Here is a 13,872-nt window from a genome sequence, read left to right as displayed (position 1 = left end):
TGTAGTCCCAGCTACTTGGGAGGCTGAGGCAAGAGAATTGCTTGAGCCCAAGAGTCTGAGGTTGCTGTGAGCTATGATGCCAGGGTACTCTACCAGGGGCAACAAAGTGAGACTCTGTCTCAAGAAAAAAAAAAAAACTCCTTATGAAGAAAAGCCCTAGGGTGGCTTCACCAGTGAATTCTACCAAATATTTAAACAATCAACACCAATTTTTCCTAAAGTCTCTCAAAAAACAGAAGAGGAGGGAAGATTTTCTAGCTTATTCTATGATGGATATAGAGTAAAGATGTAACTTCACTTCCATGAACTGCAGCACACCAGTTGAAAATCACTGCTCTAAGTGTTAGGTGGATAGGGTTCTGGTTCTCTTAGGGAAAAAGAACAAGAGCAGGGCCTCCAGGCCCCTATCTTGGTGCCAGCCTACCTTACTCCTGTGCCAAGCAACTGCCCACACCAGGGGAGGAGAGGACGTGTTACATACCAACCAATCAGAACTTAGAATGCCAACTACAAAAAGGATGCAGAGACTCTCCAGCCCATGGGCCAAGCAGCACAGGTTCAATAGAGTCTGGAAGGTGACCCAGAACAACCTTAAGAATATTATCACATCATCTTTAGCTTAGATCTACATTGCAGTTCACAGCCCCCAATGGGCTTTCAAAGAGGCTCATGGGAGGTCCGCAAGCACAGTAAGGCTCTGTGGTTCCAAGGTGACCTCTGACTCACAAGGTGGGCCCAATCCTGACAGCATAAAACAGAACCCCCAGCCATAGCCAAAGCCTTTTCTTATCACAACAATGGGGGCCCATTCATTGTCTATGGAGAACATACCTTGCTCTGTAAACCTATCTTTCTCTTCCCCAATAAACCTCATTTCATGCTTGCCTTACTGTTGGGGTGTCTGGTCATTCTTTAGCCATGAGCACACCAAGAACAGAGAATGAAGTCAGCTGCCTGAACCACAACATCAGCACTTTTCTTCCCTTACCTGAACCCTGAGCAAAGGACGCATGGACTTCCCCAGGGCAAAGCTGCCCCCATTCTCCATTTCCCCATGCTGTCATAAGAGGCCCAATCAGCATACAGCTGCAGCTCAAGCGCTGTGAACTGGTGGACTCAACAACTAATTAGCCACTTATCTGCCCCACACACATGTCCTGTATGTCTCCACTGTGCCCACCTCTGTCTTAGCCCTAAAATGTCCACCCCTAAGAACTTCCGAACATACTGTAGAGTCTTCCAAACCCCAAAAGCTTATGTCTTTGATCTCAAAGGCCCCCTATAAAACCTACAACATATGCTGCCCAAATTCAAAACTTTTCAGAGGCAGCAGGAGTTTCGGTACTAACGTCCCATGAAACTGACTGGCCCAAGATTCAATATTTTACAACTGCAAGGCACCTGATTCAATTTAATTTCATGAACAGAGAAACGGAGAGGAAAAGTGACTTGCTTCAGGACAATTTAAAAGGTCATGGCAGAATCAGGTTTCCTGGCTCCTCTCCCAGCTTTGTGGTTCTTCCTTTAGTGACTCCTGGGGCCCTCTGCAGCCCCTCTCCTGACCTCCTTGCCATCACCCCCACCACTTAAGAAGGACAATGACTCTGCACACTTCCTTTTCCCTCTGGCTTCCTCCTAAGGATTTCAGTGGTTTTAGACAACAGAGTGGGGGCCGCTAGTGACCAAAGGATGGCAATAGGGGGGAGGGGATGATGCCTGGGAGCAGAATTCAAGACTGAGCTTGCAAAGCAGAGAGGTGGCAATAAGCTTGACACATATGCCACCTTTGTTCCATCCAGTCCCTTAGAATCCAACATTCCCAAAGCCCAGTCCTACATGATCCCTCACCTAGAGCTCATGACTGTGTCATCTCTGTGGTTAATTCAAGCCTGCTTTCTGGATCTGTTCCAGAAGCATCCAAATTTCTAGGTGTCCTGGAATGGAAATAGAGTGGAGCTGGAGCCTCCTGTCCCCTCACATGCTGTAGGAATCCAAAACTCCCTCCCTGGATTAAATGCAAAGACAGTGGGAGGTTTGAAAGACATCTGCTCCTTTTAAGAGAAGGGAGTAGTAAAAGAGAGAGAGAGAGAATTTGTTATCTGATTATTCACCATGTGATTGTTCAGATGCCCAATTACTATGTTGCCTAGAAAAGCAAAAAATGTCATTTAATTAGCCTCTCCTCAACCACCTCTCTCTGCTCAACAGTAGCAATTACCCCCAGCTCTATTTTAGAAGGCATTCATAATTATAAATACAATACTACAATGCAAACCTGCTGAAAAGTGAAATTGAAAATCTTGCAAACCATGTAGGATTTAATGGAATCAATTTAAGGCTTGTTAAAGCGTTAAACTGTAGGCTGCCCACTGGCAAATGAGGATTAAGCATTTAATAGGGTCAGACCAGTGATGAGACAAAGAAGAGAAAATCAGCAGGACAAGAGGAGTCACTTTAAGTGAGAATAATTTGAACATCAAAGGGTTAAAAGAGGGTTAAATGGCTACATTTTGGTATGTTTTTGCCAAAATGAGGCTTTTTTTGAGACACTGCCGAAAAGTCAGTTGCAAAACAAAGACTGTTTCATTGCGCTACTATACAATTTTGTCAACACACTCAAGCCAAAAAGTCAACACTCCTTTCTCTCATCGTATGTTTATTCCAAGACTTGGCGCATAGTTGCAATTATAATTTAAATATTTCTAACTAAAAGTGAAATTAAATGTCATTTTATACTTTCCAGTTTCATTTTAAAGGTAAAGTCTCAACTGAGCTTTTTGGACCATGAATTTTTTTTTTTTTTTACCCTATCTTTCAGTGGATTGATAGGTTAAATGTCCTTTCTTTAAAATCAACTGTCTTCAGATAACAAAGACTTGAAGTTTCTCCAATCCTAGGTCTAACTGCCCGCTCTCTGAATATGCACCCTCAGTCATGGTCATGTGAGGGGTAGTGATGGAAGTACATAGCAGTGATGGAGGTGACTTTACTCAGCCCTTCCTATGTATCAGGAGCTCTTCCAAGAGTTCCATGAGCATTAACTCACTTATTCCTCATAATAACACTATAGGACAGAGGCCATTATCATCTTCCTTTCACTGATGAGGAAACTGAGGTGGAGAAGTAAACTTGCCCAAGGCCACACAGCTAAGAAGTAATGGAAGACACTATGTGGTAGCCACGGAGCCCTTGCCATTCTGCATGATGCCAGGCCTGTACCATATGCACTTCAACTTAGGGAAATAACTTCCAAAGAGAAAAAACCCTGTTGCTCCTTAAGGAAAGAAAGCTATTTCTAGAACAGACCCTGAGCCCAGTCTTACCTGGCTGTGTTTAGGTTCCGATAGAGCTGCCCGAGGGACTCCAGCAGCCTCCCCTCCATCTCCCGGTCTCTGAGCTGCTGGGCCAGTGACAGCCAGTGCTCATGGTAGGTGATACATGCCTCAGGATGTGGGGACACAGAGCTGTAGAAATGGCAGAGGGATTTGGTGACCTGAAGCTGACCTGAACATAAAGCAGGGATATGAATGAGATGACCCAAGATAGGAGATAGGCAAAGCTTGCTCCAACACTTTTCTCTACAGCCTTTCAGCAGCCTGGGATATACTCACTCTTCAGGTGTTGATGTCTTAAGCCGAATAGCAATGCCACTTCATAACAAAGGCGGCCATAGGCCAACTGGTGTCCAGAAACTAGAACTTGGGCCAACCAGAGAAGCACTTGTGCTAATTCCATATCTGTCTCCTTGCTGGCTTGAAGTTCAGAATAGAGTTGGACAGCCTGCAGGAGATAGGCCCTGGCTGACTTCTGAGTCCAGGACTTAAGGCTTAGGTAGCCAAGATTGGCCATAGTCACTGCCTGGTTACGCACATCTCCCACCTCCTGGGCTTTATGCAAGGCCCGCAGATAGCTCTTGGCTGCCTTGTTCACACGGCCTTCTCCTTGAAGTGCAAGTCCCAGGAGGTTATGCACCACTCCCTTTTGAGTCACACTCTCTGTCTCCTTCAGGGAGCATAAAAGTGGCTCAAGGATGTCCAAAGCCTTCTTCGCCTGACTGGCTAAAAGATGGGCCCATGCCAGGCAGAGGGAAGACTCAAAGGCTTCCTGCTCCCCTAGCAACTGCCCGAGCACCAGGGCCTGGCTCAGGTAGTGTATGGCACCATCGGGACACTTGTGATGGAGGTAGATTTTGGATAGGATGAGACACAGGGCCCTTTGGGTGCTCCAGTCTGCCTTCTCCTCACAGCTCGCCAGCGCCTGCCTGAGCGTGGGGCAGGCCAGGGCAGAAACTTCACACCAGCCTGGGGAGGGAATGATAAGGAGCTTGGTGGTGTTCTGGAGGACCAGGTGGACCTGCCAAATAGGAAGAGGTACTTGGGTACTCTGGCTACTACGCTGCCTGACAGAGGCCACCGCAAGGTGTGGAAGATATTTTTTGTCGTACAGAAAAGTCAAGATGGTGGCTGCAGCCTCTGAGGCATGAGGGTATCCGGAGAGGAGCTGCAGGCGCTCAGCAAAGGGTAAGACCTCCTCATGCCGGCCCAGGTGGAGGAGCAACCGAATGGCCAGAAAGCAGGCTCTGGCCTCCAGGGCGCTGCTGCCTGCCATAATCCCCTGGCGCAGCACGTAGGCCACCACATCGATTTCGTTCTTGGCACTACATTCACGGTCCGGCAGACAGGCCAGCAGGGCACCTGCCTTTTCCAGCAGGGCCGAGTCTTTGTGCCTCAGCCTCTGCTTTAGGTAGATTGCAGCCAAATTGACATACAGAGCAGCCACCAAGGATAGGTCCGCAAGCACCCCACCAAGAATGTGGATGGCCTCCTCGAAGTAGACCCTGGCCTGAGAGAGTTTGACCTTCCTGACACTCAGTCGGCCCAGAAGGAAGCAGAGCCTGGCGTGGGCCCAGGTCATGTGGCTCCTCTTGGCCCACTTCCTTGAGGCCTCCAGGTAGACCACAAGCTCGTCTTCCTCAGAGAAACTGTAAAAGGAAGAAGTGAGGAAAGAGAAGGAGAAATCATAAAGGCTCTTAAAGTGGTCTGTGTAACCCTCGTGATCCAGGAAAGCCAATATGGGTGCGAAGTTCTCAGCTTCCTCCTCCTCCTGGCCACTGCTTAGGTCCACAAACAGTTCCGGGTCACTGAGGTCATCAGGCTCGGGCAGGTGATAGCTGTCTGAGGCTGAGAGGAGCTCCTCCTCCGAGTTGGAGTCCTCAGAGCCACTGGATTGTCTGGAGTCCGAGGACAGATGCTCCTCCCAGGCTCTGCCAGATCTGAGCTCCTTGAAGCCTTCTGGCTGGGATGCTGTAAAGACAGGCAAAGTCGAGCAACACTGAGCACCTGCAACTAAGACAGCCAGTCTCAGCAAGAGGACATGAGTGCTGCCCTCCATGACTGGAGGTCAGGCTGGGCATGATCTCTACTCACCGCTCACATCGTTTGGAAGATTCTGGATGGATTCAAACCCACCTGGGTAGAGATGAAAAACAGACCTGGAGTTAGGTCAGAATGGGCCTCTACCTCCAGGTGTCCCCCAGACCCGTGAGTGGCCCCTTAGGGCCCTCATTAAAGAACAGACCCTAATCCTCCTTTTCATCATCAGTTTAAGAGCTGCAGGGACCCAATTATCCCCTTTAATCCATGAACTTTGCAGCTGGGGACTAAGGTAGAAGCAAAGCCCAGAGTCAGAGAAGAGAAGCTGGAAGGAAAAGCTCTGTGCCAGGAGGCATGCACATGGGGGGTGAGACTCTGGGCGTCAGAGAGATGTGGCTCCCTAAGCTCTTGGGAAGTTTATGACAGAACTGGAACAGAACTCCCGGTGCAGGGCTCAGGGCAGCCTGGGGTGCTGCCTCCCATTTCTGAGTGTGTCCCATCCTTCCTTCTTCCTCCCTCTATTCATTCATCCCCATCCGCTCAGCAGACACCTGTTCAGGGGCCAGGATGAAGTGCTGGCCACTATCCCTTGTAAAAGCAGCAGGACCAAAGAGCCAGAAGTGAAGGGTGAAGGAAAAAAGAGCCAACAGTCATCTGAGGCCCCCAGTTTTGTTCCCTGAAATAACCTAGTGGAAGGAGGTGGAAGAAGGGGGAGTTTGGAGCACAGTTTTTAGACATGTTAGAGGTACCTGCAGAAGCAGAGAAAGAAATCAGTCTGGAGCTGGGGAGAAAAGCTGAGACTTTTGGATACTGATTTGTAACCCACAGCTGGTCACAAGGAGTTGGGCAAAGTCCCAGGTGAAGCATTTGGAAGGAGAGCCCAGCAGCAGGGGAGGGAGGGAGGGGGAGTTGTTAATATGCCGGAAGAAAGAGCTTTCCTGGCAGATGGTGGTCAGTGAGGGATGTTGGAAAGGCAGAGTCAGAAAGCACAGGAGAGTCACAGAGGCTGAGGTGACTGTGGCATCACCGCCTAACACCGGCAAAATGAAATTAAACTAGCTTAGAACCAAGAAGACACCTTGGGTTGAGTGGTGAAGAAGTGACTGCTCTTGGCTAAAGCAGCCATGGTGGACAGTGGAGGTGAAGGCCAGATTCAAAGGCCACAGGACAACAGTGGCTAGAGGTAAGATCTACCTCCTCCTGGCAGAGAAGCAGCAGCCCCCACTTAGAACTCTCCAGTGAGCTTTGAGCATCAGCAGGCCCCCCACCATCTCAAGCCTTTGCCCGTGGTTCTCTGGGGATAGCTTCTTCCATGAGTGTCATTGTAGATACCCAAGGTTATCTCAGGAGAACTGTTGATGTGCCCTGGCCTCTCTGAAAATTGGCAGGCACGTGCCGTCTTATTGCCACTCTTTCTCTCCAGGACAGGATACTAACAGCACAAGTCGGGCACAGGTTACAAAATGGCACCCTCTCTGGGAGGAAGAATTGCAGAGGGGTCTTCCTTCCCCAGAGCTAGGCCTGGGGAGAGCTGGAATTTAGCAGTAAGATGCCCCCTCTCTGCTGGCTGCCTCCTTGCGGGGCAGCTTTGTAACTGTAAGGTGCAGCCTGCACTCTGCAGTGTTGGAATGTGCTGCCTAGGCCTTGACCTTGCATCTCTCCCAACCATCGGATCAACCGTTGCAGAAATCTTTGATCCACATCCGCCACACTGCCTTGCCCTTCAAGGCGCACCCTTAGGAATCCTTTGTTTTCAGACATCAGCTCCCACCTGCTGGTCCCTGGCCACAGCTTCTGCTTCATGGCTCAGCCTTGGGAGCAGTGTGATTTGGCTGTGACAAGAAGGCTGTGCTGGGACTGGGTGCTGAAGCCTGGGCAGATGCTCTCAGGAATGCTCCTTATGCATGGACCAAGCCTCTAACTCCCTCTCTCCTTTTGGCAGATGGCCTGTAGGTTCTTCCTGCACAATCTCTGGCTGTACCCATGAAACATAGCCCACCTAATCTGGCCACATCATAATAGATACATCATCGTACTGAAGAAATGGGAGAAACAAAACTCCTTTCTCAAACCACCATCAGTGAGTCAATGTACTTCCCGATAGCAGTGGGCCTTCTATAAAGTAAAGGAAATGAATATTATTCAGTTCTTCACTCACTCAGTCCTCTGGACACTGCTGAAAACCTTGCTGAGCACTGAGGCCCCTGACACACCCGAGGCTAATGCACCAAATAGCTCAGTGACATTCTGTGTCAGGGACAATGTGGTGAAATGGATTGCCCTGATCTAGCAGTTAGGGGAGGGCAGTTTTTTTTCTAGCTCAGGCACTAATTCACTTGGGCATGGGTTTTCCAATGTGTAAAGTGAGGGGGGAAATCATCCCTTAGGGCCCTTTCAGCTGTAACATTCTGCAGCCTCATCTTGGTCCTCCAGGACCTGCTTCGGCCCTAGAAGGAGGGACCTCAGCCACAACTCAGGCAGTTCTTTTTTCCCTAGATTAGGATGAAAACTCAATACATGTGACCACCCATGGTACAGATGAGTGGGTTTCATCATATCTCATGGTTTCAAGGCAATGTGTCCAGTACAACCCAAGAATTACCTGAAATCTAAAGTGAAAGTCCACTAATCAAATACAACACAGGCCATCAACTGAATAGTGGCCCTGGCCTCAAATTCATGAATGGGATTAGGATTTAGAGGTATTTTATTCCCAGATAGGGACATTCTCTTAATTTTGAGCAGCCTGAGACAGGCTCTCAAGGAGGGTTGAGGACAACACTCACTGAGCCGGTAGACAGATGTGATGTCAGTGTGAGCGAGGGTATGGAGGAAGCTGGCACACTCGGCCTTCCTGTCACCTCCCAGGGCCCACAGAGCGCATCTTTCTTCATCGCTGAGAAAGGCGGAGTTCCTGCTCCTGCAAGAGACATAGTGACTGGTCAGTCCACAGTCCTCAGTTTCAGACTGAACCCCTTCTTTATGCTACCATGTAGTGAGGGACAGAGAGACACCATCAACCATTTGCTCCTAGCTGCCACTGGACCCCTCTCTCTGGCTCTGTTCTTTGCTGCCAAGGAAGAAGAGCTTCTAGCACCTGATACTTGGAGAATTGAATAGGGTTGTTACCAAGTGGGTCAAAGTGAGGATGAAAACATCCGTCCTAATAAAACTCCATCTCCCAAGAAAAACAAAGCCCTTTCTCTCAACCCTTATCCATTCTTTGGAAGCACATGCTGCCCATTTTTAATAGAACAAAGAGGATTGCCCTAAAAAGTTGAAGAGGGACCATTAAAAGAAGTTTCTTTGTCCTTAGGTTATTTCAAGAAAAAATTACAGACAGGTGGCAGAATCTAGAGGAACAACAAAGTTTGACTATGGTCAGAAGGAATCTTCCACAATCATTGAGATATAATTCCATAACACAGAACACAGCTTATGTAACATTAAGAGAGGACTACAAATTGCTAAGGGATAGGAAGTGGTAAAAAGAGGGCCAGGGCAGGGTGGAAAAAATAATTATAAATAATAGAGATTGTTATACTCACCTTGTGTAAACTAATTGTTAGAACTAATTCAATTATTAGAAATTTGTTATAGAATTAAATAATTGGAAAACTAGATAAAATCCAGTATCTATGAGTGGGGCCTGTGGCTCAGTAAGTAGGGTGCAGACCCTGTATAACGAGGGTGGCAGGTTCAAACCTGGCCCCGGCCAAACTACAACAAAAAAAATAGCTGGGCATTGTGGTGGGCACCTGTAGTCCCAGCTACTCGGGAGGCTGAGGCAAGAGAATCACTTAAGCCCAGGAGCTGGAGGTGCTGTGAGCTGTGATGCCACAGCACTCTACCAAGGGTGACAAGGTGAGACTCTGTCTCAAAAAAAAAAAAAATCTAGTATCTATATGAACATTACTTTAAGATTATTTTCAGTTTTAAATAGAGACTTAGAGACTATTTTATGCTGGAACCCATTTTTTAAAACAAAATTAGCTTAGAAGCCCAAGAATTAATAATAGCTAAAATGTTGGGGGTGTTTATGGTGAATCAGACACTGTTACCCCAATTAATCCATGGAATTAGTACATGAGGCTGACACTATTCTTATTTCATTTTTACGGGTGAATAATCTGAGGCATAGCAAAATTAAGTCAATGCTTGGGGAGTGGTGGAGCAGGACATAAGATGACCTTCTCTAAAAGCAGGGTTCAGGGAGGGGATGCAACAGGCCTGCTGTGGCCTGCCACTTACCATTTGTCCCCAAAGTTTTCAGATAAATGCAGTTTGAAATTGAATGATGAGAACATGAACAGCTGTATGAACTGCTCAAGGTTATACCACTATTGAGTGGCAGAAGTGGCACTAGAACCATGTCCTGACATCCAGCTCAGCGCTCTCCCCCCTACATTTACTGACACCCCACTCCTATCTCTCTGACCTGATCTCCCAATTCCTCCCAGCACCGTGAAAGCTTTCAGCCTCAGAACAGCATGCAATTGAAATCTATGACTAAATTCAGGTAAGATAAAACATATATATAAAGTAGTATCCCAATTTTTTTTAAACCTGAAGTTTATTTATTTATTTTCAGACAGAATCGCACTATGTCACCCTCAGTAGAGTGCCGTGGCACCACAGCTCACAACAAACTCAAACTCTTGAGTTCAAGTGATTCCCTTGCCTCAGCCTCCCAAGTAGCAGGGACTACAGGTGCCCACCACAACGCCCGGCTATTTTTTGGTTGCAATTGTCACTGTTGTTTAGCAGGCCCAGGCTGGGTTCAAACTGCCAGCCTCAGTGTATGTGACCAGTGCCCTACCCACTGAGCAACGGGCACCTCCCTATCCCAAATCTTTTCAGGGTTCTTTAATTTACAAAGTATTCCTAAACTTAATGTATGTATCTTTCACTCTTCATAGCAACCCTAGGATGTGAATTTTTAAAACCCATGTTTGTAGACAAAGGAATCAGTTCAGAAAAGTTCAAGGACGCCCTCAGAATTGCACACCTAGAAAGTGGCAAAGCTGAGACTGAAACAGGTCTTTTTACCTCTGTGTTCATTGCCTCGCAGCTGAGTTCCAGGTATTTAGAAAGAGTCTAAGAAGCCGGACAAGTTACATTAGGGATTTCCAAACATGAAAATTGGGTTAGAAGAGTACAGCGAAACTTCTGACAATATAGGAGGCTGAAGTGCTCTAAAGGAGCTACTCTCAAATCCTGGGTAAAATCTAACTGAAAGGAATATTTTAATACATACTTTCACTTTAAAGAAAGAAAGAGAAAACCCTGGGAGCCAGAAACAAAAGGAGAAACCAAACCAAATTCAGGTTAGTAGGTAAGAGCAGATGGTCCAAAGACCCTGGTGGTTTCATCTGGAACATTGGCCCTCAGAGCTGGGCTGACCTTACAATGTTCCCCCAGGGATGCGGGATGTGATTTTGGAACTTGTATGAAGCAGGGAGCTGCATTAAGCTCCCTAAATAAAGACTGGAGTCTGAAAACCCAGAACTCTGATTAACAGGGGATTTGGAAATTCTTCCTACCTGCCCAGAACATAATTTCCATCTATCTGAGTCTCCGGGGGAAAGAAAATTGAACCCCTAGGCTACACCACTGGGAGACGTGGGGCATGTGCACAGTGTAGATATCACAGTCAATGAAGTTAATGCTACAACGTCATGAGCTCCTGAGATTCCAGGAAAAGCAAATGCAAAACCTGCTCCAGAGGGAGGTTTTCCTCAGTCTAGGATTCGTACAAACTCCATCTTCTAAAATGATAAAAATTAGTTCACATACCAAAAACTACAAAACTGCACAAGAAAATGGACTATTCATACAGACCACCAGCAGATGCACAAAATGGTAAATTAACACAACAAAAACTAGAAATGACAGTACTCTGAAGAATAACTTATGGCAGACATGGTTAAAGTGAGGAAATAAAAAGTATAAACAGAAGCTATCATGAAAAGAGGAGGGGAAACACCAAATGTGGAAAAATAATGAAATACAAAGTCTAACAACAAAAACTAAAAGCATGGAAATTAAAAACCACATGACTGGGTTAAACAGCAGGTTTAGTCATAGCAGAAGAGAGAATTAGTGAAACTGAAGATCATGTTGAAAAAAATCAATGAGAATGTATCCTAGAATGACAAAATGATGAAAAATATAAAAGAAGTGATTGAGCAAGATTAAGGAGAGAATAAGTCCAACATACCTCTACTAGGAATTCCAGAAGAAAGACTAAAAAGAATGAAAGAGAGCCAATATTCAAAGAAAGAATGAGAATTTTCCAGAATTGAAGAAAGATTTGAGTCTTCAGATTGAAGAAGCACACGAAGTCCTGAGCAAAAAAAATTAAAATATCATTTTTAACAAAATATCTTTTCCTTTGAGGCTGTAGGTCTTAAAGTTTGTCATTTCTCCTAATTCTTTATAGTTTTAATTACCCACTACTTAACTGGTCGATTTCATGGGATGAAAAAATTAAATATGAAAATAAGGACATAAATTAATGAAATAAAAACAAAAAAGTAGAAGACAATAATCAAGGTAAATGCTATGATTAGTGAAATACCATTATAGAAAACAAAGAAACAATAAAGATGGTCAACAAAAGAAAAACTGATTCTCTGAAAAGACTAATAAAATGGACAAATCCCTGGAAAACGAATTTACAATATTATATTAATAGTTATTTTCCCCCCACAATTTTTTTTTTTTTTCAGTCAGAATCTCATGTTGTCACCCTTGGTAGAAAGCTGTGGCATCATACAGCAACTTCAAACTCTTGGGCTTAAGTGATTCTCTTCCCTCCACCTCCCGAATAGCTGGAAGTCCTGGTGTCCACCACAACACCCAGCTATTTTTAGAGATGAGGTCTCACTCTGGCTCAGGCTGGTCTCGAACCTGTGAGCTTAGGCAATCCACCTGCCTCAGCTTCCCAAGTGCTGGGATTACGGGCATAAGGCACCATGCCCAGCCTTACCTCCATACTTTGAAGATGTTATTCTATACCTAGCTAAATTATCTTTTAAGAATATGTTTTAAGTATACATAAGATAAACAAGGATTGAGGGCTGAGAGTATTTATACACATAACCCACAGATCTTCACTGAAATAACTAGTGAAAATGATATGCTTGGGAGAGGGGAGGGAAGAATGGGTGGAGGGAGGGGGTTGGAGGGATCACTTCTGAGGTTTATCTTACAAGGGTACAAGTGAATCTTTCTAAGAGTAGAATGTGAACGTTTTAAAACAATAACTAAGAAAATGACATGAAGGCTATGTTAACCAGTTTGATGGAAGTGTTTCGGATTGTTTGTGAAAACTCCACACCGTACCCCAGAAGCGCATTAATGTACATAGTTACCATTCAATAAAAAAAAAAAAAAGAAAATGATATGCTTTATGAAGAAGGAAGTGGAAAATTGCTATAAGTATATAACATATCACATCTAGACATATAATAATACCCTTGTAAAATATTAACAACAAAAAGATAATCTTTAAAAAACAAGAAAAAAAACTGCCTACCTGCAAAGAGATGGCTATGAGACTAACAACAAAATTCTCACCAGCAAAAATAGATGCTCACCAAAAATAAATTATGACGACAATATAGATAAACAATGCATGCATAAAGAATAAAAGAGGGAATGTAACAAAAAGATACAATTTTTTAAATGTTAATACTATGAAATATTAACACTGGCTTTTCTCCTATGATGTTTTTGCTGGTTTAAGTGCATTAATTTATCAATCTTGCTTATTTTTAACTTAGATGTTTCAGTGTACACACACACACACACACACACACACACACACACACACACCAGGGAGTAACATACAGCTCAAGGAAAGAGCCTGAAGGAAGAGGAAGGAGACTTCAGCAAACACTGAAACCTTCAGAATCTCAATACCAAATGAACATAGGCTAAGACTGCCCTCCAGTGGCCAGACAGGGAAATAGGACACAACTTGACACGTGTGGCTGTCATTCTGATTTCAAAATCTATCCCCTATTGCTGTTTCAGGGATGTCTACTATCTAGAAAGGGTTCTGGGGAGTGTACAAGGAGCCAGTTCTCCTATATTCTCCTTCTTTTGGCCCTCCCTGTTTCCTGCCTGGTCCTCCCCTTCTATAGCAGATGTACAATCTCTGGTGCTTTGGGTCCCACAACTGACCACATGCAGGCCAGCACTGTGACACTGTGGAAATAAGGAGAAAATCATACTGCCACCTCACATGAAACAGGGGATACTGTTCTTCAGTATGTCAGTGTGACAATGTACCCCTCACCAGTAAGACAGCTAAAATATAATTAATTTAGTGGTGCTGAGTTACTGTCACTTGGGGCAAGGTGTGAGGTGTCTTATGAAGTCTGACATTTGCCCCCAATATCCTATTAAAACTGCCTGTCAAAGATGACCAGAATAATGACAAGAACACAAACAATAAGAGCTAATGCATATTGGTCATGCGCGCACACACACA

General features: G+C 45.2%; 1 protein-coding gene across 2 annotated transcripts in view; it reads right to left on the bottom strand.

The window, feature by feature from the left end:
* The window catches only part of SH3TC2 (SH3 domain and tetratricopeptide repeats 2), a 53,808-nt gene that overhangs the window by 18,156 nt on the left and 21,780 nt on the right, over positions 1-13,872 (bottom strand). For both annotated transcript variants that reach the window (XM_003782055.3, XM_003782056.3), the window contains 4 exons: positions 8,159-8,292; positions 5,427-5,468; positions 3,612-5,303; positions 3,324-3,504 (listed from right to left, as the gene is read on the bottom strand). In XM_003782055.3, coding sequence (XP_003782103.1) covers positions 3,324-3,504; positions 3,612-5,303; positions 5,427-5,468; positions 8,159-8,292 — 2,049 coding nt within the window. The remainder of the gene's footprint in view (positions 1-3,323; positions 3,505-3,611; positions 5,304-5,426; positions 5,469-8,158; positions 8,293-13,872) is intronic.

The sequence above is a fragment of the Otolemur garnettii genome, unplaced genomic scaffold (genome assembly GCF_000181295.1).
Source record: "Otolemur garnettii isolate 467f Iridium unplaced genomic scaffold, OtoGar3 scaffold00003, whole genome shotgun sequence".
NCBI classification, from domain to species: domain Eukaryota; kingdom Metazoa; phylum Chordata; class Mammalia; order Primates; family Galagidae; genus Otolemur; species Otolemur garnettii.
The sequence above is the reverse complement of the archived record's forward strand: the minus strand, read 5'-3'. Positions and strand labels throughout refer to the sequence as shown.